Consider the following 24,239-nt stretch of genomic DNA (forward strand, 5'->3'; position numbering starts at 1 on the left):
ACACAATAAAAATACCACACTCGGAGCAGTCGGATAGCCCTTTGGTCGAGCTGCAACCGACCCAAACTTCATAAATATTCTTTAGGCCACAGGTTCATCTGGCAGATTGACCATACCCACAAATGAAATTGTTGAATATGTAGTTGTCAGTAAATTTTAGCCCATTTCTTCATATCACCTCAATAAAACCCAAGGAACGCTAATGGGCCAAGTAAGGGTCTTTTCTGCTCTGAGCAAAAAATGTTTGCACCCATGACAGACTTTCTCAAACACAATAAAAATACCACACTTGGAGCAGTCGGATAGCCCCTTGGTCGAGCTGCAACCGACCCAAACTTCATAAATATTCTCCAGGCCACAGGTTCATCTGACAGATTGACCAAACCAACAAATGAAATTGTTGAATATGTAGTTGTAAGTAAATTTTAGCCCATTTCTTCATATCACCTCAATAAAACCCAGGGAACGCTAATGGGCCAAGTAAGGGTCTTTTCTGCTCTGAGCGAAAAATGTTTGCACCCATAACAGACTTTCTCAAACACAATAAAAATACCACACTTGGAGCAGTCGGATAGCCCCTTGGTCGAGCTGCAACCGACCCAAACTTCATAAATATTCTCTAGGCCACAGGTTCATTTGACAGATTGACCAAACCCGTAAATGAAATCTTCGAATATGTAGTTGTCAGTAAATTTTAGCCCATTTCTTCATATCACCTCAACAAAACCCAGGGAACGCTAATGGGCCAAGGAAGGGTCTTTTCTGCTCTGAGCAAAAAATATTTTCACCCATGACAGACTTTCTCAAACACAATAAAAATACCACACTTGGAGCAGTCGGATAGCCCCTTGGTCGAGCTGCAACCGACCCAAACTTCATAAATATTCTCTAGGCCACAGGTCCATCTGACATATTGACCAAACAAACATATGAAATTTTTGAATATGTAGTTGTCAGTAAATTTTAGCCCATTTCTTCATATCACCTCAATAAAACCCAGGGAACGCTAATGGGCCAAGTAAGGGTCTTTTCTGCTCTGAGCAAAAAATGTTTGCACCCATGACAGACTTTCTCAAGCACAATAAAAATACCACATTCGGAGCAGTAGGATAACCCCTTGGTCGAGCTGCAACCGACCCAAGCGCCAAAAATATTCTCTAGGCCACAGGATCAAACTGAAACAAATGAACTGACATCATTTTTATACAATCCTAATAAGGGCTCGTCAGATTTGCCCCTCACTCTATCGGACTATTTGTCCTAGGTTTTTCTACAATTAGCCATGGCTAGATGCCCACACCTACTTGATTATAATTCAATAAGATATTATTTCAAGAAGGGTTCAAGGGACCGCTAGGCAACAACCTTAACTGACACAAGAGCATAATACATTGATTTATTCCAAACTGACTGTTTGAACGAGAAAGACAGACGATTAACAGACACTTTAGAACTCGATTAAGGGCACACCTTCTTACACCAATCCTAGTGCCACGTTTCATGTTGCCATCCTTGCTTGTTTCAATCATTATAGAATATTTCAAAAGTAAAATTTATAATTTCTATAGGAGGAAACCATGAAATCACAGGCTTAACACTCAATAATGTTATTTTATCGGATTAAAAATTATAAGGAAACTCATCTTTATCATTTCTTATGAAAATGTGGCTGTTTGAGAAAAAAGAAGCTGTTTTGGATTGAGAGATGTCAAATTTGAAGCAAAATTTAGCTTGTCATGAGTCAAAATGTTGAGATGTGCTCAAGAAATGGCCTTTCAAATGGAGTTTCAAAAGTTCTTTACTTTGTACATGGGTAAGTCAATGTTTATTTATACTTTAAAATCGCTTTGCGGAGAAGTTGGGTATATTTTGCAAAAACATTATTTAGTTCTTTCTTTTTGCATCGAAGGTATATGAGCCATCTCCAAATCCTATAGGATCACCGTGTCAGATTTAGTCATTCCTGGAAAAAAAACACAAAAAAGATATACATGATTTTGTTTGTGGTAAAAATTTTAAATTCCGCATTTTGGTATGTAAGACCTTGAAACTGGAAAGTAGGGTTATTTGATATGCTGAATATGATGGTGTGATTTCCATTTAGATTACCTGTTTTTCTGCTTTACCTCTTTCAGACATAGGTCATATTTTCACTGGCTCGTAACTTTAATGGGTACCGTTAAGCTTAATGAGCTTTATAGTTTTTAAATCTACTTGAATGTTCGATTCTTTTGTAGTGTGTACTATTATCAAATCTTGGTGTTTTAGGGTTTCGATTACTATTGAGCCGGGTCACCCGGTACTTACAGCTTGTTGCCACGAACTGTTTGATGCAATGGAGACTGTGAGCATTTTTCAATATTATTCGTTTTTTTAGGGCAAAAAAATGATTAGTTTGTATTTAATACTAATGCTGTTCTAGTGTTTCGAATTATATAACACTTATTGGTTCGTATTCTATGACCATTCAATTTTGATTTACATTATACCTAACTCTCTGTTTAATGGTCATCATGTGTAGTTTTTCTTCAGATTAAAAATCACTATTTGCCTTAATAAATGAATTTTCATTTTATCCTTGCGACATGAAATTTTTACGGGTATGAACCGACGGTATTTTTTATCCTAAAAAACAGACACGTTCCGAAACAAAAAAAAATAAATTTATAAAACACTTTAGAAAAAAAATACTACAAGAATTCGGTTGCACACACGAAGAGACAAAGTCAAGGAGTTCTTTTCGTAGAGCCAAATTCACATCAGAATCTGATCGTTACTGTGTTCCAACTTTTAAACCAATTAATGAAAATAACTGCCTAGCTTTTTGCTGAAAAGCTGGAGGTGAACGTTGCCATCAGAGAAGCCACGTCCTCTTAATGTTGTTTAACGTGTGCAGCAATTAAAATTTCTAAGTCCCCCTCTCCACAAAATTGATTTAACGTTAGCTTTAAGGCTTTTTATAAATACGACTTTTTCTGAGCAAAATATATGGAATAGGTACGGAACTCATTCAGCTTCAGTCCTAGCTATAAGAGAAAATGATTATTCCAGCTAATGCTCTCTAAATTGTTCACATAATTGACCATATTTCTGAAAGTTGGTCGTCGAAAAACTACAATACATAGCCATATTCAAAAATTAAATCTGTAATTGGTGCCTATTTTTACTCAATGAACTGTCCGTTCCTTTTTGTGCAAATAAAAAAAAAATGAAAATTGGAAGCAGAATTAAAAGTAAAAACCACTAAGATGTATTTTAGCTTAAGGGTATATAGACAGAAATTTTCATAAACCAGACTATCGTTTCTATTCTTTTGAAGTAAAATACAAATAATTTGAAATTTAGGCTCTTGACCGATCCTTGCAAGATTTTTGAGGAAATTCCAAACCCTTTGACAGCACATTAACATTGCTTGCGGCACATTTCATGAAAACATTGCCTATTTTTCCTAGATTAACACCTGCGGATGAAATGAATACTTGTCTGAAAAATTCTAATTTATGAGCACACATAAAGACATTAAAGTTAACTATAAATATGCGTGTCCGATTGCAAAACTATCACTCTGATGAAATATTGTCAGACCAATTTCTGGCACTTGGAAACGGAAAGCTCCCAGTTGACACTGCTGACCCTAGCTGACCCCTGCCATGCGTTTCTGTGGTGATTCGTGCCCCAGCAACACGTGGAGTGTCAGTTTCATCGGATATCATCAGCTTCCTCGGATCATCGAATATACCTGAAACCTAGTAAAGAATTTTACATAAGGAATCATTAAAACAAGAACGAACTCTTGTCTAGGTTAACTTGCATAGGCAACTTAAATAAAGTTAAGATTTTAAAACTGAAAACGAGCAAAATCATTATGAATGAGAAGAGGATTCCCCTTCCCTAATGCTTTGATCTTTACGCATAAGTATAAATTTTTACATAAAGAATTTAATTAAAGGTAGTTTTGTTTTAACTTTAAATTTACATTAAATAACGATTCGTAGTCCATAATGAAATTTTAAAGAAAATTGCCAGCTGGCACCTAGCTGACCCCTGCCACGTATTGCTGGGGTGAAGCACGCGCCAGCAACACATGGAGTGTCAGCCTCATTGGACGTCATCAGTTTCATCCGATCATCAAATTTACCTGAAACCTAGTGAATAATTTTACATAAGGGATTATTATAATAAAGAATGAACTCTTGCCTATCTGAAATTGCATAGGCAACTTAAATAAAGTTAAGATTTCAAAACTGAATACGAAAAAAATCATTATGATTGAGAAGGGGATTATTATTTTGAGCAGGCTGGTGCAGTATGAGGAATCCTTAATTTTTCCGGGTTTCAGCGGTAGTTTGCAATCTAGTAAGAGAGGATCACGTCCCATAGTAAAAAATAAATTGTCAATAATTCTTAAAACTAGAGTCAAATCAAAAAAAAGTACACTATTAGAACCACCTTGTCTATAACCTCTTTATGGACAACTAAATGTCTGTTGGTCTGAATAACAAGGAAATTTCATAGAGAGTCCTTATTGACTCATTTAAAGGAAATTGCCATATCTATTACATGGTTACTATTTAATTTTTTTTAATATAACAAAAAATTTCCTTTTTTTATCCCAAATAATCGGATTCATTGGATCATCACCCTCGTGACAAGTGGGTATGGCTACCATTGTACCATAGGACAATTAATGAAAAAATTCCATATAATTATGGTGAAAAGCTTTCTCAAGCCCAAAGGATAAAGGAATCGAACCCTATGGCTGTGGAAATTTTAAATTTAAAAGATATTGCTTTAAGTTCAATATATTAAAAGTTCTCCTGTACGGAAAGTTTAATCCAGACCTCCTGTGTGATTATATTAAGAACAATAATTTCAAGAATAGACCATTGCATATACTGGACCATGTTAGCTGCCTGAATTTTCGAAGACTCGTCTCTTACTGCTCCAAAGAAGAATAAGCAGTAGGTTTTTTTTTGTGTTCTGTAATCAGATACATATCTAGTCAGGGTCACAACGTTATCTGGGTTGCAGTGGTAGCTTGCAATCTAATACACAAGGGATCGATAGTTAAATGGAAATGTGGACATCAATATCATTGTTATAGTGATGTGTAAAACTTAGTTTATATAAGGTTTTATGATAAATAACAAGCATAAGCCCAAAGGAAATGAACCCTGTAAATCATTCAAAATATTTTCATTATTCTAGCTAAGATAGTAATAAAGAATGAAACATGGTCATTACTTACTAAAATACTAAAATAAACACACATTCTGACTCATCATATACATAAGAAACTTAATCGTCGATGTGACCAGCATATATTATGAAAATAAAAACCAGCTTAAAGTTTATTAGTTTTATTAACATGGAAAAAGGATTGGCTGGAAAAATGTTGGCTTGATTAACAGGGAAAGCGGCTGTGATAGCAATAACTTGTATTGAAAACATATTTTTATCCACTCTAAAATCAGGATTATCAATCCAGGTTGCAGCGCTAGCTAGTGATCTAGTAAGAGACGATAACAACTATAAGAGCACAATACACAATAACGTCTGAAATAGTGTCAGATGAAAACAAAAAGTAAATTGTTCCAACCTTCTTGTGTAAAATTACAGTAAGGAACGACGTCTACCCTAATGGTTTGGGTTGCAGCGGTAACTATTAATCTTGTAATCGGGGTTGCAGCAGTAGCTACCAACCTAGTAAGAAACGATCACGTCCCATAGATAAAATAACCACTACTACTGCTACTACTACCAACAACTCACCGCAGTGCCAAGATACTGGAAGACATAGCAGGGGCCAACAAAGCCACCCATGCTCCTCCTCCATCCCAATCTATTCAAAGCCTTCCTGTTTCAATTCTCCCAGGAATCTCTCATTACCTTAAATCTTTTTTTGATGACATCCTCAAACCCAAGAGGAGGACGACCTGCTTTTCGTTCAGTTCTAGAAGATAGGAAGGTAGAATATTGTCTAAAAGGACAATGTTTGGTTATCTGTCATCAATCATCCAACGAAAATGGCCCAATCATCTCAACTTTTATTTCATTATATCCCTAGATGTCGGGACTGAACCATATTTTTCGCTGTAGTCGATGGATATTCTAATCCAATCTTTCAATATTCTACTCCTGGTTTGCAGTCTTATCTTCCTATTCTTCAAAAAAAAAATTGAAGAATAGGAAGAGTTTAATTGAAAGATTGTGAAATTTGATTAGGCTCTAAGTAGTCTGAGAACAGAAAATGATAATTTGGAGGAGAGGATTGGTGAAATGGAAGAAATGCTGGATGATTATGATCAATAGTCCTTGCTTAACAGTCTTTGATTTCATGAGGTAAATCAAGATACCTGGTTAAGACACTTGTACGACAATACCTCACATTATAAATAGTAAAATGTTCCAGAGTGACCTCTCGTCTTCTGATTTTATTAATGTATACCGTCTCTTCTTCAATAATCAGACCATACTTAAATAAAAGGTTCTATTAGATTTACTCTGATTATCGTTAAATTTTCTAGCAAAGATCTAGCCCGAAAAGTGTTTAAAGCAAAAGCTAGACTTGCTTCAACTCATGTTTTTGTATCTTAGTCTCTAATAAAACGTCACTGGAACATTTTGAATGAAGGGCTAGACAAGAATGGTAAGCAAAAGAGTGGTTAGATCAGGGTCAGATATTGGCAAAGCTTAGTATAGGGTCAGCATTTAAGAAAATCCGCTGCATTTCTGACTGGATTTAGTGTCAAATATTATGATTATTGTTTGTATTTTTTTACTTTTGTTTTGTTTTGGTTAGTTTTACTTGTTTATTTATTTATTTTGTGTTGTTTTTTGTATTATTTTTTTTTTATGCATATTTTTTTCCTTTTTTACTAGTAAGAGATGGCCGAGTCTGAAGTAGGAAAATTTACCCTGGAGGATTATTTATGTAAACTAGAGGCACTATTTATGTAGATTATCTGTGTGCGATATATGAGTTTCCTTAGATTGAAAATGACCAATGTTTGTGTTATGTTTTTGTAGTGTTGATGTGACATAGATCATTTTCTTTCAGGTTTGATTTTGTAGGGCTTGTGAAACGTTTTGGTGTTTAAATCTGTCCCTTTTGTACTACCTGATTAATTCACTATAAAATTAATTCGCTACTCATGTATTCTGGTGATGCTAGGTGAATTTATTCACCTAGGAGGCCCACGAGTGAAATAATTTTTATGAAGGATATACTAGTAGGAAGTGCATAACCCGAAAATGTGTTACCTCAAATAATTGAAAAAGGAAAATTTAGTGGAGCCTGTAATATTAGAAGAAGATGAGTTACATAACTTTGCCTTATATTCAAATTTTGGTACAGAAGTTAAGAAGAGAATAAAACAAGAGCGAAGAGCTCATATTGCACTTGTGACGAGGTTGGAAGAGCCAAGAGCTCATATGGCATGAGTTCTAGCAAAATACTAAGAACCAAAAGATTGATTTAAAAAGAAAATAAGAGGCTTAATACCGGTCAGGATTGAAAATACGAGCTTTGAAACACGAAGTCCTTCTAAATATCAAAATTCATTAAGATCCAATCAACCACTCGTAGGTTAAAAATACTTCATTTTTTCTAATTTGTCCTCTCCCTTCCACCCCACAGATGGTTGAGTCGGGGAAAACGACTCTTATCTGGTCAATTTGTATAGGTCCCTGACACGCCTGCCAATTTTCATCGTCATAGCACGTCCAGAAGCATCAAACTCGCCAAAGCACTGGACAAGCACTGGAAATAAAAAAAATTTCAAATCATCTAAATTACCGCAATAGCACTATTTCAATTAAAAAAATGACTATTAAAAGAAAAGATCATTGTCTGAAGTAATTTAAAGAGCGATACTAAAGGCTGAAATCAGCATTAAGGAATCATGCACGAGCCAAGCATAAAGTATATCATTGATACAAAGAGATGTACATTGAAAAGAGCAGAAATTAGAATGGACAATCAAGGCAAACGTAAAAATAACAGGAATGGAGTTTTTCAACTAGGATGGTACGCCTCCCTATAGAGGCCCAGACTAGTCTAAAGGGAGATGCCAACAATAGCCACGATTGAATAAAAGCAAATGAATTAAAATTACGCAGTACCGCAAAATATCTTAAGACGCTTAAAAATATAAGTTTTTAGTAGTTCAGTTTTAACATCCAAGCAAATCGTGCAATTGTTTTTTTTATTAAAGTAATATCAACAGTCAAACAGTTCATGGTAACGAACTGTAAGTAAGGAGTGATCCGGCTCAATAGTAAACGAAACTCTAAAAATAGAATTTTGATACCAATAGTTAAATCAAGAGAATCGAATTTTTATGCTGATTTTAAATATATAAGTTTCATCAAATTTAGTTTTACCTGACAAAAGTTACGAGCCTGAGAAATTTGGCCATGTTTTGGAAAATAGGAGAAAAAACACCCTAAAAGTCAAAGAATTTTAACGAAAATCACACCTTCGCATTTAGCGCATCAGAAAACCCTACTGTAGAAATTTTAAGCTCCTATTTATAAAAATGTGAAATTTTGTATTTTTTGCCAGAAGACCGACCACGGGTGCGTGTTTATTTGTATTTTTTTGTAATTTTTTCCTCAGGGGTGATCTTATCGATCACCAATGGTCCTAGAAGGTTGCGAGAGGGCTTATTCTATCAGAAACTGAAAGTTCTAGTGCTCTTTTTAAGTGACCAAAAATTTGAAGGCACCTAGGCCCCCTCCCACTCTCATATTTTTTCCCAAAGTCAATGGATCAAATTGGAATGGCCATTTCGTTCAGCGTAGTCGAAAAACCTAATAACTAGGTCTTTGAGGAAGACTTGATCCCTCACAGTTCCCAGGGGAGGGGCTGGAAGTTACAAATTTTGACCAGTGACTATATATAGTAATGGTTATTGGGAAGCGTACAGACGTCTTTAGGGGGATTTCAAGTTTGAATGTCGCTTCTTACTTTCAGTTAAAAAAATTTCTTGTTTATTTAATAGTAAATAAAATCAGTGTTTCTTTCATGCACGTCTTGGAGATGTAACACTCTCTCTTCCCAGGAGACAGTACTTGCAAACAAAAATTTGTAATCGATATATTTTTTTTGTCCTTTTTGGATAAAATATTGTTTAATAGTAATTAGCAATTAAGGAACACGGACTTTTTCATCAATAAAAACTACGACTCTAGGAATATTAGCTATACCTGGTATGGCACCTTATATGATAATATCCTAGATATTGACCAGATAATTTTTTAAAAAGTAAATATATTCCGGAATAATAAAAAGTATATTTGTGGAATACTAGATGAATGACATCTGGCAATCTGTACAGAACGACAGTTTTCGTACAGCTTTTTTTTTATATTGGTAAGTCAATCGGGTATCCAAAATTATCCCTGCACAATTTCTCTGAAATGCATGTAACAAATCCTCATCCGTCTTTAGAAGTAGCAACATTTCAGAATAATATTTGAGCACCATCATAACTTCCAACATTCTTATCTTCTTTGCAGGCTTTTTTCTCTATTTTTCCAATTCTTTTCCAATTCGAAAAACATACTGGGCCTTGACTATTGTAGTTTTACATCATCACTGCCTCTATCATCTTTCTTTATAATGCTACTAAGGTGAGTTAACCAACAACTTGATCGACCTTCTTGTTACCCTACATCACCTTCTCACTTTCATCTATTCCTGCTCAAATCGACTTTGTCTCCTTAACATTAATTTTCAATGCACAATCCAGGTTTTGGAGAGATTTACCTTGTCATATGATTTCATGTTTTTCTATAGCCTTTACGATGTTCCTTGGGATAAACTTCATCAAATTATCCACGTAAGTGTAGGTAGAATAAAACACTGCTTGTCTCCTGATTCAATGCCCTCCCTATATCTTTTTCTGTTCTGTTTTTCTCTCTCTGTATACTTTTTTTGTTGATCTACTTGTCTCTGCTTGTCTCTGATTTACTTATCTTTTCCAGGTTTTATAAAAAGATGGTGACTTACAGAACGTAATGTTTCGAAAATTCATTTGTTTTTGTTATCAAATAAAAAAAAATTTTTTTTTAAATTGAAAGTAAGAGTGACAAAATAACTTAAAACGAACATAAACATAAATTATTCCGTATATGAAAGGGGCTGTCCCCTCCTCAATGCCCCGCTCTTTACGCTACAGTTTGACTCTTCCTCACAGCTCCACTTTTTAAAATAATAAAAAACTTCACTGCAAAGAGCGGGGCATTGACGAGGGGACAGCCTCTTTCGTACACAGAATAGTTTCTAATTATTTTAAGATTTAATGTCGCTCCTTACTTCAGTAAAAGAAAAAAATTATTTCTTTATTTAATTTCTTAACATTCTTGGGTTAATTCAGGTTTTGATTTTGGCTCACTGTAAATGAAAAAAAAATTATATTATTTTTTTTGGCTAAATGGCTTTCTCAAATTTTTATCAGGAATTTCTGAGAAAAGGGGGCAGGAAAGGAGGCCTAGTTGCCTTTAAATTTTTTGGTTACTTAAAAGGGGCACTAGAACTTTTAATTTTATTTACGAACGTTTTTATTTGTAAAAAATGTGCGTAACTTACGAATTAACTTACCTAACTAACTGCTATATTCGTATGATTTTATTACGTACATGAGAGGGTTCATCCCGTTGTCAGTTATTAGATTTTTCAACTATGCTGATCTAAATGGTTATCTCAAAATATTATCCGGTGACTTTGGGAAAAAAATGATCGCGGGATGGAGCCTAGTTAATATTTGGTTCACTTAAAAAGGGCACTAGAACTTTAACATTCCGTTCAAATATGTCCTCTTGCGATATTCTAGGACCACTGGGTCGATACGATCACCCCTGGGAAAAAGAAAAAAAATGAACACGCATCTATGATCTGTCTTCTTGCAAAAGAATAAAAAAAAAGCAAAATTCCACATTTTTGCAGAGAGGAGCTTGAAACCTCTACAGTTAAGTTTTCTGAAACGCTGTATCTGATGGTGTGGCTTTCATTAAGATGCTATGACTTTTGTGGGGTTTCCCCCCTTTTTTAAAAATTAAGGCAAATTTTCTCAGGCTCGTAACTTCATCATTTCTGTGAAGGATCTATCCCTCTACTTATCCTTGTTCCATTGTATTAACAATCCCCAAATATCTTCTACGAAGTGGATAGCTATGATGGTTATTTCAGCCAAAATTTATACCGAACAATTTATACCGAACAATATAACATTTATACAAACAGAAACTACTCCGTGTATGAAAGGGGCTGTTCCCTTCTCAGCGCCCCGATCTTTACGCTAGAGTTTGATTCTTTCTCTCAATTCTTCTTTATTAAATAGTAAAAAACTTTAGGGTAAAGAGTGGGGCGTTGAGAAGGGAAGAGCCCCTTTGATACAAGGAGTAATTTATGTTCGTTTCAGTTTTAATGTCGCTCCTCAGTTTCAGTTAAAAAAAACTAGTTTTCTTCTAATTTAATTTCAGAACGTTTTTGAATTTATGCATGTTTGATTTTCTCATATGCGTAATAATCTCTGTTCGTTTTAAATTTTAATACTGCTCCATACTTTCAGTTAAAAAAAGTTTTTCATATTTACTTTTCATTGTTTTTTTTTATAATAATGCTAGAAAATCCTGCACCTCCTTCATTGAATGTCTCTTCCCCCATGAAAATTTCTCCAAAGTAAAATCCTCGCTTGTAGCCCCCTCCCCTCAACCCCCTTCTAAAAAATCTCTTTCGAAACGTCTGTTCACTTCCCGAAAACAATTACTGTATGTAAACACTGGTCAAAATTTGTAACTTGCAACCCCATCCCCGGGGATTGTGTTGGAGTAAGTCATCCCTAAAGACATAGTTATTATGTTTCTCGGATATACTGAACAAAATGGTTATCTCAAACTTTGATCCGTTGACATTGAGAAAAAATGAGCGTGAAAGGGGGCCTAGGTGCCCTCCAACTTTTTGGTCACTTAAAAACGGCACTAAAACTTTTAATTTCCATTATAAGAAGCTCTCTTGTGAGATTCTAGGACCACTTTGTCGATACGATGACCCGGAAAAAAAAAATAAACACGCACCAGCGATCGGTCTTCTGGCAAAAAATACCAAGTCCCACATTTTTGTAGATAGGAACTTGAAACTTCTACAATTTGGTTTTCTGATACATTGAATGCGATGTTGTGATTTTCGTTAAGACTTTATGACTTTTAAGGGGTGTTTTCCCCTATTTTCGAAAATAAGGCAAATTTTCTCAGGCTCGCAACTTTGGATGAGTAAGACTGAATTTGATGTAACTTATATATTTAGGATCAGCTTTAAAATTTGATTCTTTTAATGTATCTCTTAGTATCAAAATTCCGTCTTTTTAGAGTTCCGTTTACTATTGAGCCGGGTTGCTCCTTAGTACAGTTCGTTATCATGAACTGTTTGACTATGAAATTTTCATTTTGATTTTTTTTCTTTTTTTTTAACACACCTTTCATCCTCACGTAAAATGTGTGAAAATTTAAAGTAATCATATCCACAAACTAACACAGCTAAATAGACTTTCCGCCACAGCTAGTTGTGTTTTTATGGCACTTTGTATTAACCAAGTGACATATAGCAATCGCCAATTCTGTCGGTCTGTCTGTCGGTCTGTCTGTCGGTCTGTCTGTCTGTCGGTCCCGGTTTTGCTACTTTGGGCACTTCCAGGTAAGCTAGGACGATGACATTTGGCAGGCGTATCAGGGACGGGACCAGCTCAAATTAGACATAGTTGTTTTCCCAATTTGACCATCTGCGGGGGAGTGGGGGGCCGGTTAATACGAAAAAAATAGAAAAAATGAAGTATTTTTAACTTATGAATGGGTGATATGATCTTAATGAAATTTGATGTTTGGAATGATATTGTGTCTCAGAGCTCTTATTTTAAATCCTGACCGGATCTGATGACATTGGGGTCGAGTTGGAGGGGTAGAAACCTAAAATCGTGGAAAACACTTAGAGTGGAGGGATCGGGATGAAACTTGATGGGAAAAATTAACAAAAGTCCCAGATACATGATTGACATAATCGGAACGGATCCGCTCTCTTTGGGGTAGTTGGAGGGGGGGGGGGGTAATTCTGAAAAATTAGAAAAAATGAGGTATTTTTAACTTACGAACGGGTGATCGGATCTCAATGAAATCTGATGTTTAGAAGGATATCGTGTCTTAGAGCTCTTAATTTAAATCTCGACCGGATCTGGTGACATTGGGGGAGGGGGGGAGTTGGGAGGGGGAAACCTAAAACTTGGAAAACACTTAGATTGGAGGGATCGAGATGAAACTTGGTGGGGAAAATAAACACGAGTGCTAGATACATGATTGACATAAATGGAACGGATCCGCTCTCTTTGGGATAGTTGGGGGGGGGGGGTTATTTCTGAAAAATTAGAAAAAAATGAGGTATTTTCAACTTACGAACAGGTGATCGGATCTCAATGAAATTTGATATTTAGAAGAATATCGTGGTTCAGAGCTCTTATTTTAAACCCGACCAGATCTGGTGACATTGGGGGGGGGGGGAGTTGGGAGGGGAAAACCTAAAACTTGAAAAACACTTAGAGTGGAGGGATCGGGATGAAACTTGGTGGAAAAAATAATCATGAGTCCTAGATACATGATTGAAATAACCGGAACGGATCCGCTCTCTTTGGGGTAGTTGGGGGGGGGGTTAATTCTGAAAAATTAGAAAAAATGAGGTATTTTTAACTTACGAACGGGTTATCGGATCTCAATGAAAATTGATATTTAGAAGGATATCGTGTCTCAAAGCTCTTATTTTAAATCCTGACTGGATTTGGTGACGTTGGGGGAAGTTTGGGGTGGGGAACCTAAAATCATGGAAAATGCTTAGATTGGAGGGATCGGGATGACACTTGGTTGGAAAAATAAGCAGAAGTCTTATATACGTGATTTACATAATTGGAACGGATCAGATCTATTGGGGGGGGGGGGTTAATTCTGAAAAATAAGAAAAATGACGCATTTTTAACTTACGAAGGAGTGATCGGATCTTCATGAAACTTCATATTTAGAAGGACCTCGTAACTCAGATCTCTTATTTTAAATCTCAACCGGATCAAGCGTAATTGGGGGGGGGGGGCCGAAAATCTTAGAAAATACTTAAAGCGGTGAGATCAGGATGAAACTGGATGGGAAGAATAAAAACCTGTCTAAGATACGTGACTGACATAACCGGACCGGATCTGCTCTATTTGGTGGAATTGGAGGGGGGGGGGGGGTAATTTTGAAAATTGAGGTATTTGTAACTTACGAAACGGTGACCAGATCTTAATGAAATTTGATATTTAGAAGGATCTTGGGCTTTAAAGTTCTTATTTTAAGTTCCGACCAGATCCTGTGACGTTGGGGGGAGTTGGAGGGGGAAACCAGAATTCTTGGAAAACGTGAAAATTGGGGTATTTTTTATCTTACGAATAGATAATCGGATCTTAATGAAATTTGATTTTTAGAAAGAATTCATGTCTAAGAGCTCTCATTTCAAATCCTAACCAGATTGTTTGACATTGGGGGGAGTTGGAGGGGGAAATCTTGGAAAAACACTTGGAGTGTAGGAATCGGGATGAAGCTTGGTGGATAGAATAAAAAATGTCCTTGATACGTGATTGACAGAATCGAACTGGATTCGCTCTCTTTGGGGGAGTTGGGGGGAGGGGTTCAGTGATTTGGCGAGTTTGGTGCTTCTGGACGTGCTAGGACGATGAAAATTGTTAGGCGTGTCAGGGAGCTGCACAATTTAACTTGATAAAGTCGTTTTCCCAGGTTCGACCATCTGGGGGGCTAAAGGGAGAGGAAAAATCAGACAAAATTAGGTATTTATAACTTACGAGTGGGTGATCGGATCTTAATGAATTTTGATATTTAGAAGGACATCGTGACTCTTATTTTCCTTTTTAAATCAATCTATTGATTCATAGAATTTTGTTAGAGCTCATACCATATGATCTCTTGGCTCTTAATTCTTCTCGCCTCGTCACAAGTGCTATATGAGCTCTTAGCTCTTGTTTTTTCATCAAGGCACTTCATATGGAAGGAATTGTCAAAGAAACTTTCTGAACGGGCTTGTTCGATTCGAAATTAAATGCTCTAGTACGCTTTTTAAGAATCAAAAGTTATTGAAAAGCAACCAACTATCTTCCCACACACATTTTTGCCAGAAGAGATCAAATCAAATTTTAAGATATCTATCTTCTTCAGTATCAATCAGTTCGTGGTAACGAACTCTAGTAAGGAGCGACCCGGCTCAATAGTAACCAAAACTTTAAACAATGGAATTTACCAATATCTACATCAAAAGAATTGCATTTTAATGCTGATTTCAAATATATAAGTTTCATCAAGTTTAATCTTACCTATCAAAAGTTAAGAGCCTGAGAAAATTTGCCTTATTTTAGAAAATATAAGGAAACAACCACTAAAAGTCATAGAAATCACACCATCAAATTCACGAAATAGTCAAGAAAATCACACCATCAAATTCAGCGTATCAGAGAACCTTATTGTAGAAGTTTCAAGCTCCTATCTAGAAAAATGTGGAATTTGTATTTATTGCCAGAAGGCAAATCGTGTTTGCCTTCGATGCAAACACGGATGCGTGTTTATTTGTTGAAAGCTTGTAGGCCATTAATATTAGCTTAGTCTAGGGAATGGCAAATAGTCTACTGGCATGACTATTTTAGTACTAGTAGCCCAGATATATAAGTAGCTCAGAATATTAAATTTTGAAAACTATAAAAAAAACTTCGATCATTTATAAAAACAATTCATTTGACTTAGGCTATAACCACTCTTAATAATTTTTTTTATTTTATAGCTACTTTTGCCCATCTTGGAAAAGGGTTAAATTAGGAAAATTAAACTTTTATGGATGAGTCTACAGGTTAAAGTAGGTCCTAGGAAGGTATTTTGAAGTGCTTACCTCTACTCCTTCTCTCTTTAGAGGTTTCTGAAATTCGCTGACATGACATGTCTATACCAATTGAAATTTCGACTAAACAATATTTTACCTTAAATTTTCAGGTAGCCTATCAGTTTGTTTTTCTTTGGATTTAGTTCTTAAAGTACAATTCTAGTTATTTGAGTCAATTTTCAAGCTATATCAATATTTTTTTTCAAAATTTAAGAAATGCGTTTGTGGCCTATATCTTGGTAAAAGTAAATATAAAGCCTGTAATAAATGTCTCTCAAGCTTTTTCTATTTCTTAATTTACATAGTATTGGTTCAATTTCTGGGTAGCCTATTAGGTTAAAACAAAAGAATGATGTTTTGTAAAAAACATGGTAAATATATAAATAAAAATAAGTTATAGCCAATATTTACACATTAGGGGGGGGGGAAATCCTCAGTAAAATTCTAGTCAATTGACTTCTTGCTATCTCAGAAAGGGTTTAGGTTAGGAAAATAGAAGTTTCAGGGATAGGTAGGCTAAAGTATGCCCCAGTTTTACGGGGGGGGGGTTATAGGTAATTTATGTGGGTGTTTAGCTTAAGGGGGATTGTTGCTACGAGGTATTGAGGACTTTTCTGGGTCTTGGTTGCTTAGTATCGATATGAAATATGGGATTTTCTAATCTAGATATGGGAGGTAAACAACTAACATGATAGGAAGGCTTTGTGAATGATCACCAGTAATCTGGGAGACAGAATCATCTCTATGATGTTCAGGTCTCCTAAACAGTACACTTTCCCTTGAGATCGTGCCTGAAAGACTAAAGGAACTATACCTTATGCCCTAGTTCACAGACAAGATGATTATAAGACAATAATTTTATTTTCGTACTTACATACAACTTTGGATAAAACAACTTCAATAATGTATTGCATGAAATGGTACATGTGAACGCCAGTACACAATCATTGTCTCCAGATGTCTCATCCGCAGCTACTTCATCTTGGTTTACTTTTATTTCAGGCTCTGCATCAGTATTTTTAATACTTGATCTCATTAAAACACTTTCATCAGCCTCAGTAGTGTCTTCAGCTATATTAGATGATAAAAAAAAATTAGATTATTTTATTCTCATATACACAGCTTTATTCAGCGTATGGTGAAGTGTGGTAAGTAAAAAAAAAATTTTTTATTATGTGGTGCAATTTTTTTTTTTTTTTACGAATGACTAATATGAATCTTAACACAGAACAGACACCGGTAATTATTAAAATGTATCTCACTTGGAATGCCTAAACAATATGCACTTTTGCGGCAGTAAATAATCTACAGCGGTAATTCTTAATATATATCTCACTAGGAATGCCTAAGCAATATGCAGTTCATGTTAGCTTTCTAAAAAAAAAATATCATTATTGTTCACTTTGTTTCTAATCTCAATTTGTGTTCAGGTAAGCGATTCAAAAGTCCTGTCCACAGAATATAATTACGTCAATTATTGCACTTACAAAACTTATTAACAATAAGCTTTCCAGAACAATACACGATAATTGAATAACACCTACGATATTTCAATTGTGCTAATTTATATGTAACTTAACCTATACTTTTTCTTAAGAAAGTATACATACCAAATTTAATCTATACGTCTCTAGATGGTGTACAGTCCATATGTCTATATGTAACTTAACCTACACTTTTTCTTAAGAAAGTACACAAACACAATACAATTTATACGTCTCTAGATGGTGTACAGTCCATATGTCTATATGTAACTTAACCTATAGTTTTTCTTAAGAAAGTATAAAAAACACAATACAATCTATACGTCTCTATATGGTGTACAGTCCATATGTCTATATGTAACTTAACCTATAGATTTTCTTAAGAAAGTATACAAACACAATACAATCTATACGTCTATAAGTAATACATACGCGATGTCCAGATGACCTACAATCCATATCTCTATATGTAGCTTAGCCTACAGTCATGTTAAGAAAGCGCAAAAACACAATGCAATCTATATGTATTGCATAGCTAGTGTTCATATTCCATACAATCTTAAATGTCTCTATAACTTAATCCGCAATTTTTCTTACGAAAGTTACTGTTGATTTCACTTCTCTGGGTCCGAATAAAGCGTAATTCCGACATTTGAAAGTCAATTGAGTAACTAAAAAAGACTACCATACTATACATTCTTAAGCGTAGGACGGGTCCCAGTAACTATCATGGTAAAAAATTGCTCTCTGGCCAAACTTTCTTATTTTCAAGAAAGTAGTTGAATAAGGTGAATGAATCATTGTAGAAATTTCCCAGAATCAAAATTTTAGCCGATCACAGAAAGTTTCAGTCACTTCACTCTAATAGCCTCATAGTATACTGGATCAACATATATTTCTTTGAAACATACGAGAAGGCTTGCCCAGAAAGAAGATTTCACCCTAATAGAGTAAACATATTTATTAACTATTTCATTGTACTTTCAATCACAATATAAGACTGTTTGAGTCAATAGAACATCGACGAGGAAATTAAAAGGGGATATCCGTTTCATCTAGCCCCTTTTCAAGTACGTCCATAGCAAGACTTTCTAACCCTGTGTTTTCCCCCATAACAGAAGCCTGTTTTTGAATCATTGAAATTGAAATGGTACGCTTCCTTGGTCTCGTTGAAACAAAAGATACAACTGTCTGGTCGACAGGTAGGGACAGTCCCGAATCTGGGTCTGGTAAGCGGGTCTTCATGTTTTCTTTGTGGATCTCCTCATCACTTTCGGGTAAGTTGTCTTTGCCATCGCTAATGGTGTCCTGTACACCAGGCTTGGGACTCTCTGATTCACTAAGCCGTTGAACAATAATTCCCTCAAGCAGATTGTAATCTTCACCCTCAGCAATTCTCAAATGCATATCTTCAGCTTTTATGATTCCACATCGAGTCGTTTCAAGTGACGGATAATGAAAAAGAGGTACAAGAAGGCGATTTTTACTGTCATTTAACTCATCTGCTAATGATCTGAGTTCTTGCTGAGCTTGTCTCAAAAGGTCGTAACTGGATGTACCTGGAATGGGCTGGGTAATATTGGCAGCTTGGACACGTTCTGAAGAGCATCCTCTCATTGGAAATCCTCCAGAATGAAAACTGAATTCTTTGTCAGGCTTATGTTCACAGCTGGAGGGACAGGACTTCATGTGACTAAGACGATGAGGAGAGGGATATCTACTTATACTAGGAACAGGAGAGTGTTCAGGTATGATTTCATTAACTGATGAACCAGATTTATGACGATATTTCCTTTTAATGCTACTATGTCTTGATCTATCAGAGTCCTGTACGTTATCCGTGGAATCGTCCGATTCTTCATCAAAGGACATTTCAGAAACATGGCGGACACGATGTGCTGCTTCCAAAACTCGGTTTAGTTTTTCCAATTCAGCTACTGTGACTTGCGGCGGCAAATCCGCTTCATCTGGTTTTCTGTTACTGTACAATCTAGAATCAAATTTTAACAGATTTTTAATCCCGTTACTTAAGGATCCAACATTGTCTTTGTCATTGGTTATAGTGGAGATAATGTGCTCAAGACGGCACAAATGTTCTAAAATTAATTGTTTTGAAGAGAGCAGTGCTTCTGATCGCAAATATAGCTTTTCATACTGTTCATATGATATCCTATTTTGCGCTTCACGTGAAAACTGAACTTTTGCTTCCTTCTCAAGAGTAAGATATTCCATGCATTCTTCTTTAAAATCTCTAAGCCTTTCTAAGCCTTCTTCATCTAAAAATAGCTTCAAACCTCCACCAAAAACTCTCGGCTGCCCTTTAATGCACCTTTTGCACCATCTATAAATCAAAAATGGGTATGATAGAGCCACAAAAGGAGGTGGCAACGAAGGTCTTTGCTCATAATCCATTACCACGGAGTATCGATGGAACATCCACACCTGATGAGCTATAGCGTTGGTTCGAATGAAAATGCTATTAAATATGGCGATGAGCATATTTAATGATAAAATTATTGCCATTAGGAGGTAGACAGTCATAAAAATTGGATTCAGCCAGCGACCAGGTACGCACGGATCTTCTCCTACTTCACCGCAGGGAGCATCGATCTCTTCAGCAAATAACTCACCATAAATCATAAAATATGGCTTAAAAGTGACATTTCTGGCTGAGAGCCAATTTGGCTCGTTATTCGGGTATAAAAGGGATTGCCGGAACACACCATAGCCGAGAAGAAAGACAACTAGCAAAATGACAAAATAAGCCATTGTATAAGCAAATTTTCCGATCAATGTTACAAATGGACCAAGAAGCTTGCTAGCCATTAGGATCCTAAGGATTCGGACATACCAAAATACTATATTGACACTATAGATAACCCTTGATTCCGCGAGAATTTCTGGTATGTGTCTCAAACAAAAAACAATCATAAATGTGACAATGCCAATGGTGTCTGCAACATTCCATGCAGAGGTTCGCCATACTTTGATCTTCTTCAATACATTGGGAGCGTCAATGTCAATAATCTCTCTGATTTTCTCGATGCCGAAAATAGCCAGATATGTAAATACAAAATATTCATTCCATTCAGGCAAAGGAAGGGACCGAATCAATACAGTGTATGTATAGATAATCAAGAATATAATATAAGCCATGGAATGGGCCATAAACTTTGTAATTGCTGCTCCGTAGAATTCATAAATTTTTTTCTTTGATTCCAACTGCTTTCGATGCTTCTGATCTAATTGCTGGTCACACGAACTGTCTAAATATGGGCTCCCATTTTGACCCTGTAAAACATCTTGACAATCTGAGCGTGAAAATATATAGTTATGGACATCATGAGCCTCTTCTCCTTTAGAATATCCTTCATTGTCTGTTTTTGAATTAGCGTTATGAAGATCCAGAAAGCTACTGGTTTCACTGGGTGCTTCTTCTTCTTTAATTTCATACAAATGTTCTTCTTCAGTCTGCGGCATTAAAAGTAGCTCCTCTTTCGACTTAAACTGAAGTGTCAATATAGCGGGTGGAAACAGTAGCCCCAGAAGAACCTTTAAATTTGGAGATTTCCGTGTTCGAAGTCCACCCATCCATAGATCAGCAAGAAGAATTTGTGCACTTGGATGTGATAGCATTGGTTTGAAGTTGCATAAAACTGCCAAGTAGAGACAGGTCTGTCGATCCCAATGTGGGAGGGCACAAGTCAACAGCTGCAGAGTCATATCATCATCCTGTCTATAGCAGTAGTCTAATAGTTCAAGACTAAGACTCTCAAACTCAGCAGAATACTTCTTCAATTCTTCACAAACTTCGGCTTCAAGGTCATCGTCGGCCGCTTCTTTCGCCATAGCCTTGTAAAGACAAGACGCAATCAAAGACTTTGCCAGGGCTTCTTCTCCATGTTGCCACAGAAGAATCGCCATAGACTGGCGTTTCGTTAAAACCGCCCATACCAGGAGTTCATTAAAAGGGAAGGTGAAAATGACATCCTCACTCTCCAAATCTTCTGTGACTGTTTCAACAGCCTTCAAAGAGCAGTTGGGAATCTTAAAACTGGATTTAACTAAATGATGGGCATACTGCTGTTTCATCACTTGATGATAGACTTCTCGAAACTTACGATTTGAGTATGAACTCTTATATGTACCGCCCACTAGCTGGTTTATGACCAATCCAGTGTCGAGCAGTGTGAAGTGATAGTTTCTCGGCATATGTGGTCGAATGTCAGCCACCAAATAACTCAAGGTATTGGCTGGTCCAGTTTTGGCATTATATAGCTGCTCAAGCCTTGGAATAGTTATAAAGTGTGACATGCTGACTCCTTTTTCAAGTAAGAGCTTGACGAAATCAACACGATTGTTTGCTAACGCCTCCATCATTGCCTCGTCTAGGGCTCCCTCAGGCCAATTTTGTCCATAGATAAATATTTCTCATCTTGCCAAGTCTGTTCTATTCCATGCTAATGCTAGGCTCAATTGTTCTGGCACTGATAAATGACGTGATCGGAAAAGAGCCGTTAAAATTGCTAAATCGAGTTCTTCTGCGTTTTCACCAGATGTCTCTACAGGCTCATCACCTTGGAATATGGTTATCAAGTTTTTCTTTTTAATACACTGCAAAATTTCGAAATATAGAACCTTAGCTTTCTCCATATTCACTCTAAACGTTTTAGCTATTGTTGTAGTCATTTGTTCCCATAAGCTGTCAAGAAGTGTACAGTCACCATTTTCATCAATGTACCTGTAGGCAAAAGCGAGAAGGTATGCAGCCCTTCCAGATCCTTGAACAACTACAACTGGAATTGGAGGTTTTTCGGATACATACTCGAGAACTTTCCTAATAGTGTGTATTCCTCCCTCAACGACTAGACAGACCATGGGCACATTGCAAGGTGTCCTTGAAGGCAGTCTTTGACTAGATATGATACGTCCTAACTTGCACCGGAGTTCTATTTCAGCTCCATAGCGGCCGACCGATCCATCATCCACAATTAAAAAGTAAGAATGACGGTTGTTAAGAGCCGCCAAATGAGACCTTGGTTTGTCGATTGACATATATGGAACATCTTTCCCTTTTCCGACTAGAGACTGGCGGTTTTCAACAATTCCCCAAGGAACTATCCCAATACTAACGACCCTTCCAGGGCGGAGTCGAGGTGACCTCTCAGAAGACAGTGCGTCACCAACGTGTCTGGTAACACCTGTATTTGTTCCGGACGTTAGCAACCAAGCACCAGTTGTTTTTGCTGCTTTAAGCAAACCTTTTTTCAGAATACCATCCAACCTCGATGGTAATTCAAAATTTGCTTTCCCTCCATGTACAGATATCACTAATTTAGGAAGCTCAAGCATCCATCGCTTCAACAGGAGCTGGAGTATAGTCTCAGGTCGAGTGTCGTAAGATAGCCGAATATACTGTGCTTTTGATGGATGTGCACCACCTTGGAATTCAATCACGCCAAATGCATCTGTCGGACTAGTTAGGGTGTGTTTATCTGGGATCCATTCTTGGATCTGTTTAGTCACTGGGATTTTTCTGGTCTGGTGGATAAGAAGAATGTCGCCAGAACCACATCGATTTGGATCCTTTATAGAAGGAATAAATAGCTGGCACTCCCTTTTAAAAAATACAGCTTCTAACGACTTGTGGCTGGCATCAACCATCTTATTGAGATATCTGGCTTGTTACACTTCACCTTTAAAGTTCAATCCATACACTAATGATTCTGCATTTCAAACTCGGGTAATTCCAAGTGCCAGGACCACTTTTTCTGAGGAAGATGATTCAGACGAAAGAGAAGAGATAGATACTTTTGCAATTTTTGAGCAGTCCTTTGAAGACGTTGCAGCTGACAAAGTTGCCAGAAGTGCTTTCGTAACTAACGAAGATGAAATAGAGGAAGCAGAGACAAAATCTAACATTTTTGTCGCAGCTGAAGTCAACAACAGTACAAAAGTAACTGAAGCAGAAAATGATGAAAATCAAGTTAACGATGTAACCAAAAACGTCGAAAACAGTGCAGACGCAGAAAAAGAAGCTGAAAGTAATGTTCATGAACTTCTTCTTCAAGAGGATGAACCAAATGCTGGAACCACTTTCTCCGAAGAAGATAATATTGGAAATACCTTCAATACCAATGACAGTCCTGCTGTTATGCAGCCCACTCTTCCTGATCCAGTGAATGAACAACAAGCGGAAAGTGACACACCTATTGCTGTTCTGGTGCTTGTTCCTGAGCCTATAAATGAACAAGAAGAAGCTAATGCTGATCAACAGAGGAATGCTATGGAAGGAAATGCTTTTGATGATATACCTGTAACTGCTTCTGCAGCCATTGTTCCAGAAATGGATCTTCAAGAGGATGAACTTAGCACCAGGACTACTCTTTCTGAAGAGGATGAGTCAGACGAAAGTAAAGAAGTATTTCCATTTGCAATCTCTCAGCAATCCTCCAAAAAAAGAAATGAGATTGCAGCTGACAACGTTGCCAAAAGTACTATCATAGCTAACAAAGATGAAATAGAAGAAGCAAAGCCAAAATCCAACATTGCTGTCGCAGCTGAAGTAAACGACATTATAAAACTAATTGAAACAGAAAATTATGAAAATCAAGTTAATGATGTAACCGAAAAAGTCGAAATCAGTGCAGACACTGAAAAAGTTTTTGAGCCCATAGATGAAGCTAGGCTTGCAGAAAGCCAAACTGAGATCTCTTAACGAGGAGGCTATAAATGAATTTGACGCTACGGAACCTAGTAATTTTTTTTCTCAAGTAAATCTTGATGAAAAGATTAAT

At 36.5% G+C, this 24,239-nt stretch overlaps 2 protein-coding genes across 2 annotated transcripts; both read right to left on the bottom strand.

The window, feature by feature from the left end:
• Nucleotides 1-18,474: 18,474 nt before the first annotated feature.
• On the bottom strand, nucleotides 18,475-21,822 carry LOC136026815 (transient receptor potential cation channel trpm-like). Its single transcript, XM_065703517.1, has one exon. It carries the CDS (start codon nucleotides 21,820-21,822, stop codon nucleotides 18,475-18,477), a length of 3,348 nt encoding a protein of 1,115 aa, XP_065559589.1.
• Nucleotides 21,823-21,873: 51 nt separating this feature from the next.
• Nucleotides 21,874-23,106, bottom strand: LOC136026927 (transient receptor potential cation channel trpm-like). Its single transcript, XM_065703773.1, has one exon. It carries the CDS (start codon nucleotides 23,104-23,106, stop codon nucleotides 21,874-21,876), a length of 1,233 nt encoding a protein of 410 aa, XP_065559845.1.
• Nucleotides 23,107-24,239: the final 1,133 nt, after the last annotated feature.

Source organism: Artemia franciscana, chromosome 5, assembly GCF_032884065.1.
Source record: "Artemia franciscana chromosome 5, ASM3288406v1, whole genome shotgun sequence".
NCBI lineage: Eukaryota > Metazoa > Arthropoda > Branchiopoda > Anostraca > Artemiidae > Artemia > Artemia franciscana.